This window comes from Malus domestica, chromosome 13, assembly GCF_042453785.1.
Source record: "Malus domestica chromosome 13, GDT2T_hap1".
Classification (NCBI taxonomy): Eukaryota; Viridiplantae; Streptophyta; class Magnoliopsida; order Rosales; family Rosaceae; genus Malus; species Malus domestica.
This window is the reverse complement of record NC_091673.1, coordinates 3,716,453-3,736,843: the sequence shown is the minus strand read 5'-3', so window position 1 is coordinate 3,736,843 and position 20,391 is coordinate 3,716,453. Positions and strand designations below refer to the sequence as shown.

At 37.1% G+C, this 20,391-nt stretch overlaps 3 protein-coding genes across 5 annotated transcripts; 1 reads left to right on the top strand and 2 right to left on the bottom strand.

The window, feature by feature from the left end:
* Positions 1 to 858: 858 nt before the first annotated feature.
* LOC103423780 (cytochrome P450 CYP749A22-like) lies at positions 859 to 3,472 on the top strand. The gene is made up of 5 exons (XM_008361858.4): positions 859 to 1,272; positions 1,385 to 1,608; positions 1,916 to 2,148; positions 2,392 to 2,773; positions 2,875 to 3,472. The coding sequence occupies exons 1-5, from the start codon at positions 978 to 980 to the stop codon at positions 3,301 to 3,303; spliced, it is 1,563 nt and encodes a 520-aa protein (XP_008360080.2). The 5' UTR covers positions 859 to 977; the 3' UTR covers positions 3,304 to 3,472.
* Positions 3,473 to 3,817: 345 nt separating this feature from the next.
* LOC103423781 (uncharacterized) lies at positions 3,818 to 7,860 on the bottom strand. 3 transcript variants are annotated; one of them, XM_008361859.4, is made up of 5 exons: positions 7,653 to 7,860; positions 5,332 to 6,885; positions 4,743 to 4,856; positions 4,350 to 4,499; positions 3,818 to 4,232 (listed from the first exon to the last, which is right to left on the bottom strand). In XM_008361859.4, the coding sequence occupies exons 2-5, from the start codon at positions 6,877 to 6,879 to the stop codon at positions 4,086 to 4,088; spliced, it is 1,959 nt and encodes a 652-aa protein (XP_008360081.2). In that variant the 5' UTR covers positions 6,880 to 6,885; positions 7,653 to 7,860; the 3' UTR covers positions 3,818 to 4,085. The 3 variants fall into 3 exon arrangements, with proteins under 3 accessions (XP_008360081.2, XP_070666353.1, XP_070666352.1); XM_070810252.1 differs by lacking the exon at positions 7,653 to 7,860 and adding an exon at positions 7,485 to 7,597; XM_070810251.1 differs by lacking the exon at positions 7,653 to 7,860 and adding an exon at positions 7,299 to 7,385.
* A 7,877-nt stretch (positions 7,861 to 15,737) lies between these two features.
* On the bottom strand, positions 15,738 to 19,101 carry LOC103414267 (ACT domain-containing protein ACR4). Its single transcript, XM_008352662.4, has 8 exons — positions 18,497 to 19,101; positions 18,127 to 18,199; positions 17,978 to 18,023; positions 17,780 to 17,894; positions 17,613 to 17,680; positions 16,942 to 17,532; positions 16,728 to 16,832; positions 15,738 to 16,423 (listed from the first exon to the last, which is right to left on the bottom strand). The coding sequence occupies exons 1-8, from the start codon at positions 18,498 to 18,500 to the stop codon at positions 16,082 to 16,084; spliced, it is 1,344 nt and encodes a 447-aa protein (XP_008350884.1). The 5' UTR covers positions 18,501 to 19,101; the 3' UTR covers positions 15,738 to 16,081.
* Positions 19,102 to 20,391: the final 1,290 nt, after the last annotated feature.

Here is a 20,391-nt window from a genome sequence, read left to right as displayed (position 1 = left end):
GATTATAGGAAATTTGTTACAATATAATGTGCATATAGCACCAAAATTATGACAATAAAAGTTTAATCAAATCACTAAAAGGCATGGATGTTTGATTTAGAAAATTCAAAACTGAGGCACCTATATCAAAAGATCCCTTTCAATTAAGGATCTAAATCAATTAAATATAAGTAACTATAATTAATATCAGAATCGTATATAGAACTTTCTATCAGTAAAACTTACTTGAAGAATTCATCATTCCAATATATATCCAACTGTTGACAGCCATCATCCCATAATGTGAGTGGCTTAAACTACTCCATCAGCGTTCTATTTCCAATCAATTTTGATATAAATAATTATATTATTTATCTCCTAATACATGTATAATTCTATTTCTTATTTAATATAAAACAGAAAAAATGATGTGACAAACTCAAACACATAGCAAAATCTTACATGAAACTGACGAACAATGTAATGGAGGTGTAATGTGAGATAAATTCACAAAATAGAATATAACGTTGCAACTTGGATGGGCTAAAATATAGTAAAATCATTGAATGTTCAGCTGTCAACTGGGAAAGATTTTTCAATGTGACCGGAACACAAGATGGTACATCACGTGTCGCTATACAAATGGTAGGATATGTGTGTTAAAAAGTTAATAAATTAAAAATACAATTTTCCACTACTTATAAAAACACGTGATGTACAATCAGTGTTTCGATCACAATGAAAAATTTCTCGTCAGCTGGTATGTTTAATTTGTCCTGCGCAGCCTTGTTTGATTTTCTTCGTCCATGTCATTACTTAATGCAAGGCTTTTGTGTTGTTAAGCACCCTATATAAAGGAATGTATGTTGTACATTTTCTATCATCCATTCCAGCTCTGTTATTCAGTTAGTGAGAGGGGAGGCAGAAAATCAAAACTATTGAGAGCGGTCGAGAGGTGTGTTCTAACTTATATACCAAAAGGAAAAAAAAAAGGGAGAATGAGTTGGTTGGGATTCGAAATGCCTCTAATTACTACTTCAAGCTTTCTGTGTCTGTTCCTAGTAATTCTTTTAGCTCTCATAAAAAACTTTCAGAAACTATGGTGGACTCCAAATCGCATACAGAATCGGATGGCTGCCCAGGGAGTCCATGGCCCTTCTTACAAATTTATCCATGGAAACACCAAAGAAATATGGAGCATGAAAAGGGAAACAATGGGCAGGCCTAGAAGTTTAACCCATGACATATTCTCTGCAGTACAACCTCATATTCATGCATGGAGCAAGATCTATGGTAACAAACTCTTCATTAACTGTGCATGCGTATATACATATACATATACATATATATGTATATATTTCTTTGTTCAAATATATAATTAAGTTTGGGCATTTTGTTGCAACAGGGAAGAATTTTCTTCAGTGGTATGGTGTTCAACCACAGATGATCATTGCGGAACCCGAGTTGTGCAAAGAGGTACTAAACAACAAAGATAGAAACTATCGGAAACAAAGGTCCCAAGGCTATATCAAAAAGCTATTAGGAGACAGCATTTCGATGGCAGAAGGTGAAAAGTGGGTGAAACTAAGAAAGTTGGCGCATCATGCCTTCCATGGAGAGAGCTTAAAAGTAAGAGAGTTTTAACGAAACACTTCCGGCACTGTTCACTTTAATGAAAAATCACATTTTTATTCTAAAAAGTCATTCCTAATGCTATTCACTTATAACACATTTTTGTCATTTTGATTAAAACTCAAAGTTATTAAGCTCTTTTCGTTAGTTTTCCTTAAAAGTAACTAACTTTTTGCAATGGATACTATAGTAGTGTTTGTTTCAATTGTTTCTAAGAAAATCATACGTTCTCGACCAAAAAAAATAGAAAATTGATACGTTTAAACGTAAATTATCTAATTGCATGTTGATATTATTACTGTAGAATATGATTCCTGAAATGATAAAGAGTTCTGAGACAATGGTAAAAAGGTGGAAAACTTATGAAGGCAAGGAGATTGAGGTGAATGAAGAATTTAGGTTTTTCACCTCAGAAGTGATTTCTAGGACAGCATTTGGCAGCAGCTTCCTTGAAGGAAAGGACATTTTTGAAATGTTGAGGGAGTTAACCTCCTTAATATTCAGAAACACTTTCAAACTCAGGCTCCCTGGCATCAGGTACTTTCTTACCAATACGATGTCCTTTTTATCTGTAGAATTTTTAACTGTAGAATTTTTTTAACTGATCATTATGTAACATTCATTTTGTAAAATAAGAGTAAAGAACAAGGCCACCTGAATATTAAAGAACTCTTACGATGTGCGTTTTACATTAATAAATTAACTCTATGTAACTAGGTGTGTCAATTATGTGTCATTGTCACTTCATATGTCTAATTAGTGTGTGATTCAAACTTGCAGTATGTTCTATAAAACCAGTGATGAGATAAAATCAGACAAGTTCGAGAAGGGAATACGCGACAGCATAACAGAGATTGTTCGGAAAAGAGAAAAGACGGCAATGACTGGAGAAGCAGACGGTTTTGGAAGTGATTATCTTGGAATACTTTTAAAGGCTCATCATGATGCCCACGAGAAGCAGCGGATTTCAGTGGACGATTTAGTCGATGAGTGCAAGACGTTTTACTTTGCTGGACAAGAAACCACTAACTCTTTGCTTGCTTGGACCGTCTTTCTTCTGGCTCTTCATACAGATTGGCAAGAGGAAGCTAGAAAGGAGGTGCTAGAATTGTTTGGTAAAGATGAAACTCCAAACTCAGATGGCCTCAACAAACTAAAAACGGTAAGAAGATCAATCCTAAGGGCTTACTAAGCACTTTAAAATTTTAAGTGCTTCTCGATCGATGCGTTATCTAACTTTGATTTTTATATTGATGCATGCAGATGGGTATGATCATCAATGAGTCTCTAAGGTTATATCCTCCTGTTGTGTCCCTTACTAGGGAATCTCTAAAGGAAGTTAGACTAGGACAGGTCGTTGTTCCCGCTGATGTTGAGTTGCACGTCTCAAATCTGGCACTTCACCATGAACCTAAATATTGGGGAAAAGACGTGCAACTTTTCAAACCGGAGAGATTCTCAGAAGGGGTTGCGAAAGCTACTAACAACAACGCAGTCGCATTCATGCCCTTTGGAATGGGACCTCGAACTTGTGTGGGCATGAACTTCGCAATCATTGAAGCAAAGATTGCTTTGTCGATGATTCTGCAACGCTACAGTTTCACTCTTTCCCCGGGTTATGTGCACTCTCCCATTCAGTTTCTGACAGTTCGCCCGCAACATGGAGTTCAAGTGATCCTACACCCAGTGTGAATGAGCTCTGAAGACCAGAACTGCGAATAAATCTAGCACTTAATGTAATGGGCTAAAATTCTTCCTCTAGTTGTGGATAGGACCCAACATATAGTTCTTTCTTTTTCAGTTGTTCTTGTGTGATGATTACAGTTCTTCCTATCAATAACAACTTTAATTTGTCTTCAAATACCCTTTTTCCGATCATCATTCGTTTCTATCAAGTAATGGGTTGGCTTTCAACTTTCAAGCTCATCAAGTGGAACAACTAACTTCTATACATGTGATGATCGATGAAAAATTGCTATAAAGAGGAAGACCAAAAAAATAAAAAATAAAAAAAGCCTGACCCTGACCATAATATCAGCCATAACAAATATCGAAGACATGCCGAAAACTGGTTTATTCAATCCAGGCATAGAAGAATGATTGGAAAATCACACGCCCCCGCAGTCCTCAGAAGTCAGAGACAAAAGGGGGTGTCTGAGAGATTAAAAAGAGTGAAAATCTAGAGTCTTGTCAATATTCACGTAGGTTGGCCAAAGAAAGCAGAGGTAGTATAATTTCTTGCCCAGAAAAACATCAGGGCCAAATGGCATTACAAAAGCAGAGGTACTTGTATTTCCACATTTGAAACAACAGTTTCTCTGGCCACCTACAAGAAACTACAACTGATTTACAATATAGATCTTCGTTACCTGCTAAATTCAGGTTGAAAAAAAAAATGACATTAGCCAAAAAAACCCTAATCTGTTTGCCATTGGAAAATTTATCAATTTTGAAGAAAATTTACAACTATGTATTCAGTAACATGAAGTCGGTAGAAGTTTTTCCTTCATGCGTGATATAAGCTTAAACTTCTCCTCGGCTTCAACTTGCTCGCGTATGTCACTTCTTGATGCCCGGTCTGGGTGAAATTTCAGCAATGCCCGTTTATACGCTGCGTGCACCTGAAATTTCCATTTCCATTTCCATTTCCATTAAGATAGTGTTCATCAAATTTGAACCCATCCAACCATAAACTACAAAGGAACCTAAATCATCTTCAGTAACTTATTTTAACTTACCTCATTGGGCAAAGGACGGAAATCAGCCCCCACTTGTATTCCTAGGCCACGAAGCAAAGAAGCCATATCTATGCATGTCAATTCCAATCTTTTAAGCTCCTTCCTCACTTCAGCACGAAGTTGGTCTTTCAAATTTAAATTTTCTTCATCCTAAATATGACACTTAACAAGTCAGTGATATAAATAATAAATAAAAAATAAACAAGTCAGTGATATACAATCAATTGAACTTGATCTTAAAACCAGACAGATCGTCCTTTAAACTTGAAAGTAAATAAGTAGAGAACTGTTGTAGGGGAGGGGAGAGGAAGGGGGGGAGTCAAGAGAGGACGAGAAGCAACATTCAGAGTAAAAAGTAAGATGCGATAAATATTGAATATCTGAAATCCAGACCTTCTTTTGCGTCTCTCTTACTTCTTCCACACGTTGCTTTTGCCTTCTCTGCATATCCAATAAACGCATGCTTTCTGCCTTTCTCCTTTTCCGTAATCTTTGTGCCTCTTCTGCCTGAAAAAATTAACATTAGCTTGATGTCAGGTCAAGTGGTCACCTACAAGCTACAGAACACCTTTCAAGTTCAACTTCTACCAAACCAAGCTATTGAAATGAACAAATACTAGAAGTTACAGAAGTGTATGCATGGACTATTAAAAAAAAGATACAGAATTTTTGACACAGGGTATAAACAAATAAAAGATAGGGCACCAAACTGAGATTAATGAGCATGTATAAATATACTGCATATGACATATTTTAAATTATTGATCAGAACTTGTCAAAAATCCTGTAACAAATCATACTATGAACTCCATAAATATAAAATAAATAGCACAAAAGCCAAGTAGTGAAGAAGGGATCATGATGACTCTTGTTGTGTAGCCTATAATCCCAATGTGCCTACCGTAGACCACAATAAATAAATATAACATTTACTTTGCTAAAAATGTAAAACAAAAAAAGGTAATGTACACATGTTGAAAACCTGAATTTGTAAGACTCGCTTCCTGGATTCCATTTCTTCTTCTATTGCTCGCTTGTATTCAGCAGTCTCCTTGTGCTTTTCTCGATCAGTGATTAAATCACTTCCAACAATGGCTGTATCTCTTCGAACAGGACTCACATAGCCATCCTCAGCAGGTAACTGATCCCTCAAATCACATGATTCTTTCCCTCTTGCTGAATCAAATCCCCCCTGATTACTAGTTCCCTGAAATGAGGTGTTGCCCAAAGATACTTCCTCAAAGTTAGCACTAGCTTTATCCTGGCAATAAGTTTTTTTATGAGCGCCAAGTTTGTCTTCGGAAGGAGCATGCCCACTATCCATCTGCGTTTCATCAAATTGTTGACCAGAAACTGCATTGTCTTTTTCCTCATAACTAGAAGGAGCATCATGAAATTCACCATCCTTGCCCCTTAGTTCAACTCTATCGTGGTCACTAGGCATTTCATCAGAAAGTTGGTTCTTGCCAAAAGATTCTTCCTTATTCGAAACAGTAGCTTTTCTTTGATCATCATTGGTTTCACCCCTAAATTTTTGCCCATTACCCATAAAACAAGTCCCTGGATATTTAGACCATTTACCGCCTAGTTCTGACGACAAAGGATGCTCTTCATGACTTTGTTCTCCTTCATTCCATAAACCGGCCATGCCATCAGTTTGGAAACTCTGCCACTCATAAATAAGAGGATCTTCTTTAGCGGCGTTCCGATTGGATTCAACAAAAGGACCATCCATTTGGGGATCCAAAGAACTACCCTCAGCGTTGCCATCATGAGTACCCATAAAGTTTGGAAGGTTTTCCTTTTCATGATTTCCACTTTTAGAACTTGAACAAACAGGGACATCTCCAGGTGCTGCCCTATTCTCTACTTCAGCATTAGCATGGGTTTCACTATGAGATCCAGATCCACTAAATTGACCATCTGAACCAGACTGGCCATTATGAACAAAATGTTTTCTCTTTTGGGAAACTTCTTCCCAATGTTGATGAAGCTTCCCATAAGAACCTTCTATCAGCTCGCAATCAGAATAATCACTATCAGACGAACAACTCTCAGACTCAAAACCGAAACCATAACAATTCCCGCTAGGAGCTCCACCAGAGTGGGTTTGCTTGCACTTTGACCCCTTTACTGGAGAAACCTTTTCCTGGACACCCCGACATTCATCACCATCTGAGGTTACAGAACTCTTCCTAGAACCAAGAAAAGAACTTTTGCTTGAAGTGGCATCACTATCGAGGTCCCCAACATCCTCAACAGTGATTACAGGACTTGCAAAATTATCTTCATCATCATCTATATATATGAAACTACTAGACTTAAATTCTCTGTCTTTTCTCAATGTACTGGAACCTCGTGACTTTGCCTGCAAAGATTCCAGATAATCGATGTCGATGAGATCTTCACACTCAAGATCAATGAACACAAATTTATCAGCATCCCTTTTAGCCTTACAACTTTCTACAGTTTTCTTCCCAGAACAACTTCTGAGTTCAGAAAATTCTCCTGATGGCCCTCTCCTTCTCATCTAGTTCTGCATCAAATTAATGCATTATCAATAAACATGACAGAAAGTTGAGTTCTCACCACAGATATTTCAGCCTCTAGAGACAATAAAGTAAAACATTGAACACCAAATCCAAAATACACACACACACACACACACATCAACTCATACACGTCTGTAAATGAACCTGAACTGCAAAAGCATAACACGAAATGGAAAAATCCTAATGCACAACCGTAATAATCTTATAGTTTAAGTTCGCATGTCTGTATTGATATAGAGTATATAGATATCATTATTGGCATACCCTACATATTACTTCTAGCATGTGTTCGTGTTTGTGTCTGTAATTATAACGAAATTGGGTCACAATAACAAACATGAGTCTTTAACCCATACACATGCTAAATCCGTAGTTTCGAAATACATAAATTCCTCACCAAAAAACCTGTTAAAGTTGATATTCAGCCAAACCCAATATATTACAGGTGACGAACATCAATGGATTCTCGTACACCCAATCAAAGCAACACCACCCAAATTAAATTCCAGCGACAATTACTAGAAACCCTAACTTAAGAAATCAAATTTCAATAGCTTAAAGACAGCCGAAGAGAATTGGGTACCGATTTAACCCTAACTTGAATTAAAAACACTCGGATAACCATAATTGAATAAAACCCATTAGCAGAAACCAATCAATCCACCAGTAAACACAACCAAAACAGATGAATTGAAAGAATCATACTCGAAAAATGAAAACTTCACAAAATATACAGAAGATCAAACCTTACCTTTCAAGGAAAAGAAAAGGGGGACACCCTAGCTCTTCGTAGACGAAGCCAGCAGGCAGCGATGTTGAGAGAGAGAGAGAGAGAGAGAGAGAGAGAGAGAGAGAGCTTCCAGAGGAAGATTAACGAGGATTGGCGAGGTCAATATTTGGAGAGGGTTTTGAAAATTGGGACCCAAAAACGTTTTGGCACCAAACGTAATTCACCAAAAAGTAGAAAAGTCGAAACCGCAATGGAAAATAATTAAATTAAAAAAAATAGATTATAAATTAAATTAACACGTTGAAATAATCGCCTGATCCTTTTTCTAACGATTCAGTGATCATGATCATTCATAATATATTGTGCAGTTACTTTTTATTAAGGGTTTTTATATTAACACCCCACAAAATGTTGAATGCACCCCACATTAAAATTTAATATTAAATGACTTATTTACTCCACTATGCAATGACAATTTTGACCTTATTAGGTTTAAAAAAAATAAAGATTTATAAATACACCCCAAATCACTTTTAGCGTATTATTTATATTCTCAACTATCAAACATGTTGATTAAGAAAAATTGTTTTTGACGAATGGAACACGAAATCGATGTTTCAGGAGCTTCACATGATATAAGACTTCATGGTTTTCATTGTTTTAGTGATTTCGATGATATCGATAATTATTTAATTTTGCGTTTGCTGCATTATTTAAACTTCTATATTCATATTCATCTTTTAGTGTTCATATGGTTATATTCAATCCCTGAAAATGAAAAATGAGTGTTATAAGATTTGAGAAATGTGGGGTGTATGTACAAAATATAAGATGTATATTGAGAATGTGGGGTGTGGGGGTATTATGGGAAAGTAAGTGGGGTGTATTAAGATAATTTTTAAGTGAAAAAGCAAATGTGGGGTGTATTAAGTTTGTGGGGTTTATTCAACAATTTGTGGGGTGTTAATATAATTAGCACAAATTACTATTTATATTTAATTTTAAATTTTAAATTTTAAAATGATTTCTGATCATACGATGTACAATGAAAGATCACGATCATGGGATATCTAAGAAAATGATCATGCCGGATCCTTTTCGTGAAAGATGTGCCGACTGTTGTTAATTTACGTTAGCCGTGAGGTATTGAGCGTCACGGACGAACCCACATCACAATTTGTAGTTGACGAGTCGTAAGCAATAAGATGATTGGTCTGTGATTTTCTACAAACTTAACGGTAAATTTTAGCATCCGGGGGGTTGTAGGTTTGACTTTTGACTGCGGTGTGGATGCCTTTTGTGGTATATCCTAGTGAGTAGTGAGATCAAAGGCTTAGATTTGATAAATACCAATGCAAGAAGACCAAACCCTTAGATTGGTAACACAATTTAGACCATATCAGAAGTTGTAACCCAATTTAGATCATATTAGGTACTGGTTTGGTACTGAAATGTTTTTATAAAATATGGGTATAAAAAAAAGCTAAAAACTTGAAGTAGCAAAAATGAGCTTATTCTCACAGCACAACAGAAACAATTTTTTACAAAGCACAGCAATACCAAATCATCCCTAAAAGTAATGTTTTCGTTAAAGTGTGAAGATCTAAAAGTTAGAATTGTGGGAAGGTAGTATTATGGTAGCTAATGAAGCAGCATACCGTCTTGTGCGCACATCATTTATTTGTAATGTTTTCGTTATTGGTTTCTGATCTCTAAGTTGATCTTTTGCTTGAGGAGGGTCTCTCTTTTGTGTAAGTGGTGTCTTTAGGGTGCGTTTGGTACGTGGGACGGGACGGGACGGAACGGGACGAGGCGTTCCGTCCCGCGTTTGGTGCGCCAAAAATAGGTGGAACAGGCTGTTCCACGGGACAGATTTTGGGTGTTTTTGCGTTCCACCTCCTCCCCCTGGAACGGGTTTGTTCCACGTCTGTGGAACACAATGTTTTACCATTTTAAGACAAATATACCCCATGTCTTTTTCAAAAATTACACCTTCGTTCCGTCCCGTCCCGTCTCGTCCCGTCTGCGTACCAAACGCACCCTTAGGTACCGTTTGGTACGTGGGAGGAACGGGACGGAACGGAACGAGCTGTTCCATCCCACGTTTGGTGTGCCTAAAAACTGTGGAACGGGTTGTCCTATGGGACCAAATTTGGCTGATTTTTTGTTCCACCTCTTCCCCCTGGAACACAAATTTATAACATTTTACGACAAATTTCTCCTTATCTTTTTCAATATTTACATCATCTGTTCCGTCCTGTCATGTTCCGTCCCGTCTGCGCACCAAACGATACCTTACGTGTTTCTCTCTTCGGCCTTCTGCTTTTTGAATAAAACTCTGCCGTTGATTTTCAAAAAAAATAAAAAATTAATTATTCACTCAATACTGTATTTGACGGTTAAAATATGACACAGTGTGCTCAATGCTCATGAATATTGTTACGATGTCGACAGGGACCAATAAATTTGAGTCCTCGAAGCACCTATTGCAACAATATTGGGCTTATAAGTTACAACACTCTATAGAGTTGGGCCTATTTGCATATATTATATTTTTGTGTTTTCAAATTGCAAATTCATATAACAGTAGTGCTTCTCGAATTTCCATATGAATTATATTGGGAAATTTTATTTAAACCCAACTATCTTATTCTTAAACCCAACTTAAATATTTTTACCATTAAATTCTTCATTTTGCCCCGATATTATTTAGAAAGTAAAAATAAATTAAAAGAACATGAACACACATATAATAACGTACAAATAAATTAAAAGAACATGAACCCATATATATGCCCACCACTTTTCGGCATCTTCTTCATTGATGCCGGCATGAATCTCTTGTCGCCGGCGTCTCTTAACCACCTCCTCTTTCGTATTATATCCCTCCTCTATTTCTCACGTTCTTCAATCATAACGCCGGCATCGAAGGCCTACAAGCATAGTCAAAGCTACGTGAGGGCGAGGAGTGGCAGCCGCCCCTCCCTTCGTCGGAAAACATGCCTAGGAACACTTCAATTGAAACTTGCACAGGTGGTGTGTCGTGGTAGTCCTTGGCCGAGAAGGAGCTCCATCTTGCAACTTCCATGTCAGGGCGTTTGGCATTAGTGTGGTGCTTTTGCTACCGTTCAACTACTTGAAGCTACGTTTGCCGCAACTCATTCAAACAGTCAGAGACGTGAAGATCAAGAGCAAGAAGCCAAAGCACATTGCTTGATAATGCAGAGAACCACAAATGTCTATGGCTGAGAAGGGATGGCGGAGTCGTCGACGAGGAAGGCGTTGAGCCGAAGAGGGATTATTTATCTTGTATGGACAGTTCGAAGTCAAAACTTGTGGAAACTAAATGGTGTGCCATATAAGGCGGTTGTGACGCTAAAAGAATTTGACTTGAAGTTGCCATGGAGAATTGCCGGTGAATCTTTCATGGGGTTTGAGGTGGAAGAGAACCACTAGGTGTGGAAAGAGATTTTGGTTTTATTTCTTTCTTTTTTTCAGCTTTAATCAAAGGGTGAATTAGGAATTTTAAGAAAATATTTTTTGTATTAGGTGTAGAAAGAGATTGAATGGGTTCCAATAAAATTTCCCTAACTATATTTTGATTTCTTAATCACAACTTAAATTTTCTCTTTGTAAAATCGATATTTAGAGAGGGCGTGGCTTGAAACCAACACTCTAATCGCAAACAAAAAAATACTCTTAATTAATAAGCTACAAATATTTTTCTTTAGATCACAATTTAGTTAATTTAACACGCATCAACAAGTTAACAACAAAATTCCTAGAAGTCTGATTTGTTATGCTTCGCTTTTCCCAACACATTGCATTCTCATATGTGAATGGTGAAATCGTTCCCACATTACCGTAGATATAAAATGTACTCAAATTTACAAAGCCTCGTATATAGGAGATAACATTTTGCCAAAGTACATAAACCTTCTAAAATTCAGCAATTTTTTCTGGCACCAATCAAGGCAACAACACCAGAGGAGAAAGTAGGGGAATGGGATCTTTGCTCTGATAGAACGAACTCAACGAAGAAGAAGAAGAAGAATTTGAACTGCTCGCCGCGGAGTTTTGCATACCACTGCAACCAGAAGAGGCATTTTTATTAGGGTTCAGCTGTAGAGGACATGGAGCACGTCGTTGCAGCCGGCTCAAATGCCTTCTGAACACATTGTTGTCATCTTTGTGAGCACAAGTTTGGAAGCCAGGAAACTCTGGACCAGCAGTATCCCCCATTGTGTTTTACTTGCCTCTATTTCTAAGTCATTTGGATCTCCCTATATAAAACTTCGAAAGAGATCGTAAGCATTATTTAATTTAGGTATGAATCATGCCACATCTTATAAGGTTATCGTTAACCAGCTACGGGGGACTTTTTTTATGTTCAACAATTGTCATTCATGAATAATGAGCTAATCTGTTATAATATAATGGAGACTAAATGTCGGTAGACTCAATAATTATGGACAAAGGCATTGAACTTTAGAAAATAGAAAAGATATTAAAGAATGTAAGAATCCTGCATGAAAACTTGACTCTAAAAAAGTAAGGGAGTACTATTTTTACATAACGAATAGTCACTGCTATATATAAAGAAGAATTTTGTGACTAAACTCTACATGTGTGCTATTAAGTGTTTAATACAGGTTAGGGACGATGAAAGCGTTGATTAGTAGTGAATTGTTGATCCGTTTCTCTGAAATCTTTAACGTGCTACTTGGGACGCGTTGATTGAGCTCAAATGGGTCTCTATCTATTAGTTGTATTCATATAAGTGTTTGGACTTGAACGAAATTCATCACTAACCGATGTAGAAATAGATGGTATCGATGATGTTGATTAGTAGTGAGCCACTCTTCCATCTCTTTTTGAACCCTTAAACATAAAAAACTAGGGTTTGTGCCGTTTGGCGGACGAGGATTTGTCCATCTAATTTCCAGTGAGGGCCCACAACTAGTAGCTAAATATGGATGAGGATCGTCTTCGGATCTTCTTTATGAGGATTCTAGAGATCCTTACATTCTAATCATTCATCATATATCGTGCGACTAGTTTTCGTTAGTTACTATTTGTGTTTTATTTTAAATAATAAAATTCAAATTATTTTTACCGCACAATGTACGATAAATGACTAAGATGTGAGGATCCCTAGAATCTCCACAATTTGAATCATGATGGGATCCAAAACCGCTAAATAATGCTAGAGAATGGGACATCATGTGCAGTTGTGCAGAATTAGCACCAAAGTTGCTGCATTGTTGAATGCTGCACGTAATAAAATATGAAACGAGACTGGGGCATTCATGTGACGGCAGGTTTTGCTTGGTTGCTTTGGTTCTAAGAAAACTTGGAATTTGCCCAGATCATGCAATGCCCACTTTCTGTCATGTGAGGAGGAATAACTGCACACCTTCAAAAGCCCATGGTTTTCAGTGACAGAAATTTCAGAGGCACATGATACTGTAATGAATATTAAAACATATTGGGTAGTGTGATCTGGGTTTTTATTAATTTTTATTTTAACAAAATATTTAAAATAATATCTCAAGGTTTGCAGATGAATTTCACCATCGATTTGTGGTTCAAGCAATCACTGTTAAATTCATATTTTATCTAGTTTTTTATGGTCATAATTTTACAATGATCGTCATGCCAACCTAGCTGATCAAATTAACCTAGGGTTTATGGTCTTTTTCTGTCATAAAAAATCCGCTTTTTTTTTTACACGACAATTATTTTACTGTAATATATATAAACTAATCAAAGAGTAATTCAAACTCGATGCATAAAAAAATCGTACCGGTTTAATCAACGTGGATACTGATATTTTTTAAAGGGAGATAACAACTTGCAAACAAAGTCGACATGTTAGGGAAGTAGCCTGTTGACCGGTCCAAGCATATAAGACAGAAGAAGCAGTAGGGCATCTGTTTCTTTGAAAATTGGTGTTTCTTTGTCTTGCAGGACGCATGTATATATATGAAATATATCAGAGTTAAAAACATATAAAGAAAATGGAAATGGAGGGGAGTGTTAGACTTGAAGAAACAGAGAAGCGCATTGGTCAATTAAATATGGGGAGCATATATAGCATGGAGAGGAAATTTGAATAATTGCAGTGCTGTGCTGTGCTGCAGAATGCAGCATGGCACTTAATACTTGTATGCTTTGTTCTGACTTCCATATCGTGTGCATATTTTGGAAAGCAAAGCAAGTGTATTTACTTTCCCGTGATCCCAAATTCATCCAAATCATAGCTCAAAATATGATTTAATTAAGAGCTCGTAGGTAGAAATTGCTCTCGAAAAAAGGCTTATCTCGTTAGTTTACTCTATCGACACTAGTTCAGTGATGATCATTTTGTGACTCGCTAATATGTTCAGTCGCACATAATATAAACTCTCTTAATCCAGTATACAAGCCGCTCCCTTCATGTAGTTTGGGTCGAGTTGCATGGTCAAACTAGACTCTTATACTAATTGTTAAGAGCTTGTGGATATAATTTTTTTTCACTAAAAACTAGCTTACTAAAACCAGATATACTATTTATACAATGCAAGTCAATTGTGTTCCAAAATAAAATTATAATTTCTAGTATTGTCTCATTTTCACATTTTGTATTATATAACCAAAATCAATCAAGTAAATGCGCAGTACCTTACATCATACCATGAATTAGATTGACAATGACAACCAAAGGCAGTCAACAAAAACAAATTGGCCACAATCAAACACAACTATATACATCATTTCTTAATAAAATACCAAGAGAAGTATTAAGGAGATTCTTTCAAAATAAAACTTTTCATGAACTCTCTATTATTTCATGTTTTTATTATAATATTTTATAATATTAGTAGAAATTTTACCAAAAATAATAAAATGATAGAGAATTTATAAAAAATCTTCCTCTCGCTCCAATTCCAATATCCTACTACTTTTGCATTTTACTTATCCATCTTTTTTTGGTCAACAAGATTACTTGTCAGACCTGGATTTCTCCTTGATCAGCCAAGTGGCTGCACCCTGCATGATTACTGCGCACCAGCCAATAATGTTGGCTCCTATCACAATGACAACGAAAATGGATCCTTGATCCAATCCTTTTTCTAGGGATCCTAGAATTCGTGATCGTGATCATTCATCATATATCGTATCATCAATCGTCGGATTCTTTTTCCAAAGACAACGACCAAAATTATACAATATTTTTTAAATTAGCTTTAGAAAGTAGCCTACAAAACTTCAAAAGATGGTGCATTTCCTCCTCCTTTTTTTCCTTTTTCCATATATTTTGGCTTTTTTTTGGGGGGATGCTTTGTGCTTTCATCACATCCTTCCTTCTTCCTCAGCTCAGCATTTGGTCAAGAGGGAATGTTAAAAAAATTGGACTGCGAAAATTCCAAGTTCCAACCAAAAAATGGGTTCAAACCAATGCCTAATGCAGACGTGAAGAAAGTCCCAACCTAATTGTTTCAATTCCACCCCAAATTCTTGGAATTGTCTGGAAAGTTTTACCACCAAAGATTCAAATCCCGTAAGTTTGAATGAGTTTCTGTCTTCATCTGATAATGATTGAATGCATAAACTAAGTTGGGAAACTCTTATCCAATTGGGAATTCAGAGGTCAATGTTTGTTTGGCACCCTCAAAACCAAACTTTGAATGAAAACTTTTGTCACCAACCAGAGAAAATGTAGCTGACGTGAATAACAGTTTCTTAGCTAGTGTATCCGTCCCCTTGCATCAAAATTTAAAATTCTCTTTTCATAGATTAGAGTAATTTAGATTGACGATATTATAAAAACAAAACCCAATAAATTAGAAGTTGATGGTAAGTATAAAAGCTACCATAAGATACAAAATTCTCCCCTGCCCAAGTGGGAATTTATAGGTCAATGTTTGGCACCCTCAAAACCAAACTTTGAATGAAAACTTTGCCACCAACCAGAGAAAATTTAGCTGATGTGAATAAAGACAATTTTTTGGCAGCAATGTAACCGTCCGATTGCATTAAAACTCAAAATTCTCTATTCATGGTTAGAGTAGTTTAGATTAGTGGTAGTATAAAAAAAAAAAAAAAAACTCAATAAAATGGAAGTTGATGATAAATAAAAAAGCTACCATAAACTTTGAATAGAGAAATATTATGTACAAAGCTTAAAACCCTAGAACTGACTTTCTCTGAACATTACACAAACCAGACGATCCTTCCTTGCTTTCATGATCCAACCCAAGGTTGGATCACAGTAACAAATGAAGGCTAAAAGCAGAAGCTGAAAAGGGGAGATATATGCAAGCACTTCACACTTCTATGGCTTTTCCTTCAATAATGGCTGCTTTTGTTTTCCTAAACTCAAGTGAATAATTAAACCACTAAAATGGTCTAGTTTGGTGAAGTTTTCGACTAAGACGGGTTCTTATGTACAAGATCTAACCGATGTCTCAAGAATACGATCTGATCAGCTTGAAGTTGACGAAAGATCTGGACTTGAAGAGACCGCCAAAGAGGAACCTTGTTGGAGATTCCTCAGAACCAGGTTTTGTGTCTTCAGTGTTGCCTTTTACTTTGAGTATGGTCTGCCCGATTGCTTGCCGGATGGACTCTATGGTCTTGGAGTCAACCGGATAGCCTGATGCATCGCGAACATAAAATGTATTCACAGCTTTGCCTGCTTTCGTTGCAACTTCTGCTCTTGTTACGGTGAGGCTGTTCTCTCGAAAGATCCGAGTGACATCAGATAGCAGCCCTACTCTGTCAGTAGTGCAGAGTTCTAGCTTCAAGTCCTGAACAAGGAAGAAACACAGATTAGTTGTCCATAATTCAATGGAGTCTCTCAAGAAAAACGAGACAGAATCAAACAGAGGAGTGCAATGGAACATAATGAGACAAAAGGGTCGACATCCATGGATTTAAAACTACAATTTGACTCGAAATTATACGATGACAATGACTAGGTTACAACATAGGAAAATCAAAATTTCTCACTCCTCCTCATGAATTGGAGATATTAATAATCTCAAATGTGTACTCTGAAGCCAAAGAGACTTGAGACAAGCAAAAAATTTGCAAGAACATAGTCCAACTAACCTCAGATACTCTTCTCTCAATAGCCGCTTCGAGGCATTGTATCACTCTTTGTCTCTCTGCATCTGATTTCACTGGGGATCCATCTACGTGTCTGATATAGTATTCCTACACACGAATCCAAAAAAAAGTAATTAGGCAAGTTACTTAAGGATAGTCTCACTGCACGTCCCAAAAACACGATCATATTCAAGTTGAAAAAGCAAAACTCGCAAACCTGATAAGCTTCCGGACCCTCAGCATCAATACTAGCATGAAAAACCACATATTGCATGTCTGTCAAAGTGCAAACTGTGTCGAAGAGAAGCTTTGGCCTGTCTTTGCTCCGAATAGTGACCACTGAGTAGTCTTTGTCAAGTAAATTAACAACACTCACATCCGGTCTTTGCTTGTCATCCAAGACATCATCATCAACTCGTTCGTAATCCCTATCTGCAAACATCATTTGGTGAAGCCTCCTATCAGTGTGCGTAACAGCGTGAGAGACAACAGTCCTTGCTCCTCTGGCTTTGTTGCTGCCCTTTAGCACATTGCATAGTAATTCCTTAATCCTAGCTAACCTCTGAGAGTCGGTAATTGCCAATCCCGTCTCCTCATCGGTGACGCGCATCACGGATGCAGCCCTAGTGTTGTGCGTCCAGACTTCCGCGCTCACTACGTTGCACTTGAGATTGGTTAGGACAGCGCTCACTTCGGAGAGTAATCCCGGTCTGTCACTTCCAGTGAGCTCAATTACGGTACTGTCCATTGATTGTTTCACACCAACAGATCTCATCGAAGATGCAAAGCATGCCTCCGGACCAAGAGACTGAAAATCAAGCGAGAAATTAGTATCTTTTCACATCAGTCGCTGCAGAAACAGCGGAAACAAATATCAACACAAATTACCTTATGAATATACTCCAAAACCTCTTCATCTGTAACCTTGTTTCCATCTTGATCAGTGACATTAAAAACTGATTTCAAGGCCAAATCACAGAATCAGTTTCTAAATCGAGCAAAAAGGGACAGGATTTTCACAACACTAACAAAGTCTGTAATAAAAGGACTTTTACCATCCATGAACCAGCCACCATCCGAAGATATGTACGCTTTCGTCACGATAAGGTCGAGATCAGTAAGTACTTGTACAACTTCCAGAAGTATTCCATGTTTGTTTGCACTATCCACCTGCAACCACAGTAACAGATTAAGCACCAAAACTTCCGTACCAATAAGAACACCAAAAAAGACACATAACAACAAGGACATACCCTTATCACCGTTGCATTCTTGCAGGCTTCGTTATCGATTACAACCCTGAGACAAAACAACATCGGATGAAGAGGCGTAAATCTCAAGACGGGTTAGGGTAAATAATTGCAGTAACTTTTGAGGAATTTAAGGTATGTTTGGCATATACCTTGGTGGGTTCATTCTCCGGATGAGTTTCTCGTACTCATCGTCCATGTCATGTGAAAAGCTCATGTTAACTTCTGCAGAAAGCCACCCAAAAATAATCAAAAATAAAATTTGACACAAAGGTTAGACAGAATTTAAAAAAAAAAAAAAAAACCAATCGGAGAGATGAACAGAACCATTGTAACCAATCGGGGGAAGATACTAGTAAATTCCAGGAAATATAAGAGAAATTTAAAAAAATTAGAAAGTTCTCAGAAAACCATCGCCCCAACACTGGAAAATAAAAACCACGAAGCAACCCGGAAGCAGGCAGACAACAAAAATCAAAGAACGGAACACGCGAGAACCAAAACGTTAAAAACAGCACATACCCATGTCGATTTGCTGAGGATTGGTAATCTCCTGATCTCCAACACCAAAAAGCTTGTTCCTTTCTTCTCGGTTGTCTCAAGACAGAGGAAGAACAAAGGCTAGAGAGAGAGAGGGGGGAGGAGAGAGGGAGGAGAAGTGGAGGTTATATGTGTGTATATATATGTATACAGAAAGAAGATCTTAGAATCTTAGGATTTCCTGTTCTTGACCTCTCTCGCTAAGGAAACAAATAAACTATAATAATTCAGAAATTTAAAAACCAACCCATTTAAACACTCCCCGGAACCAGACACCCCACGACACAATACTCCAAAAACCTGCAACTCCAAAAAGTACCACTCAACACACTCACACAGCTTTCCCTCCTCTTTCTCTCTCTCTAACCTCTCTGTAATCTCTCTCTCTCTCTCTCTAATCTCTGTGGCTTACGAAATTCACTCTCTCTCTCTAAAAAGGGGTACTTAAAAAGGAAGTTTTCGAAAAATGCAGAGTTGGAGGATGGCTTGATCGCGGGGGCTCTGACTCTTTGAATCCAATGAACCAACTACACCCGCGCACTTTAGCAACGACCTCCAACTTTGCGCGGCTGATGACGTGTTACCGTGTTAAAATGCGCAGGGGGGTGGTTGATTTGAGGACCGGCAAACGGTAGAAAGGTCAAAAAATCATCATGGACTCCAACTCCGAGGTTTGTGGAGCGGACCAACTGAACCAATTGGGTCGCAGTCAACGTTGGACCACTGTCTGGTCTTTCGACTTTTACTAACGGTTTGTCCCTGTCGCCTCAGAACGCGGGTAAATTTTGCCAAACGCACCGTTTTGGTCAATCTCTTTCGCCAAGTTTTTGTAACTTTCTTTTTAGCTGGTGCCCACGAATTAATGGTTATTTATTTGACTTTTTAATTCTTGCTTAGTGAAAACGGTTAATGATGTGGAATCTGGATCTGCATCTTTTATTTTGAGTTACGAATGATATTTAGTTATTTAAGAGTGGCACACGTTAGAATCCCATTTTTGTTTTTTTTTTTATTTGGTTATCGAGGAGTCCTTTTTTCTCGTTCTAACTCAAAGTAACCGTTAACTCATTTCTCTAAATTTTGGTCGCGTGTTTTTTTTTGGAAAAATAAAAACATATTAAATAGAGTGATCACAATTACAAATTGTTTCCGGACAATCAAATAATTGGTAAATTAAATAACATGGAAGTTGATGATTAGATTATTACTTAAGTGTTGATTAACGTACTTATTTCTTATTAGTAGCATATAATTTAGTTTGAAATTTAGTCTACAAATTTAATCTCTTTAACATTACCCTCAAATAAATAGGTATTTTTGGCCGTGGAAAGTAGTGATCCATCCATTGCATGAAAATTACTGAAATAGAACCCAGTATTAGTAATCCCATTTGCAAAAAAAAATTGCCTCTATGAAAACGTGAGTCCAAGAAATTGTATCCAAAAAAAGCCGCCAACCATTTGATGTCTTCAGTGATATTTTTAATCGCCATAGAATATTACAAGAGCCCTTGACGAAATCAATCACTAACTTTGAGTGAATTAACATAAAACTTAACATTTATTTCTTCATCTATACATTTATTTCTTCATCTATACCCCATCGATTCAAAAAATTGATTCAATTCGTAATTGATTGCAACGACAATTACCAACCCACCAGTATTCGTTTCTTAAAACTTACCGTCCCCAACCCAACCGACGGGCCGCCACAGACAAGCCTCTTAACACTCTAAACCCTTATGGTCCTAATGCTCCTTCAAAGAAAGGGGGGCGACAAATTATGGGAAGATTGAAGAAGGGAAGGGGAAATAATGATTTGAAGAGGAGAAAGGGAAAATAATGATTGCAATCAGTTATGAATTAATGATGATTAAT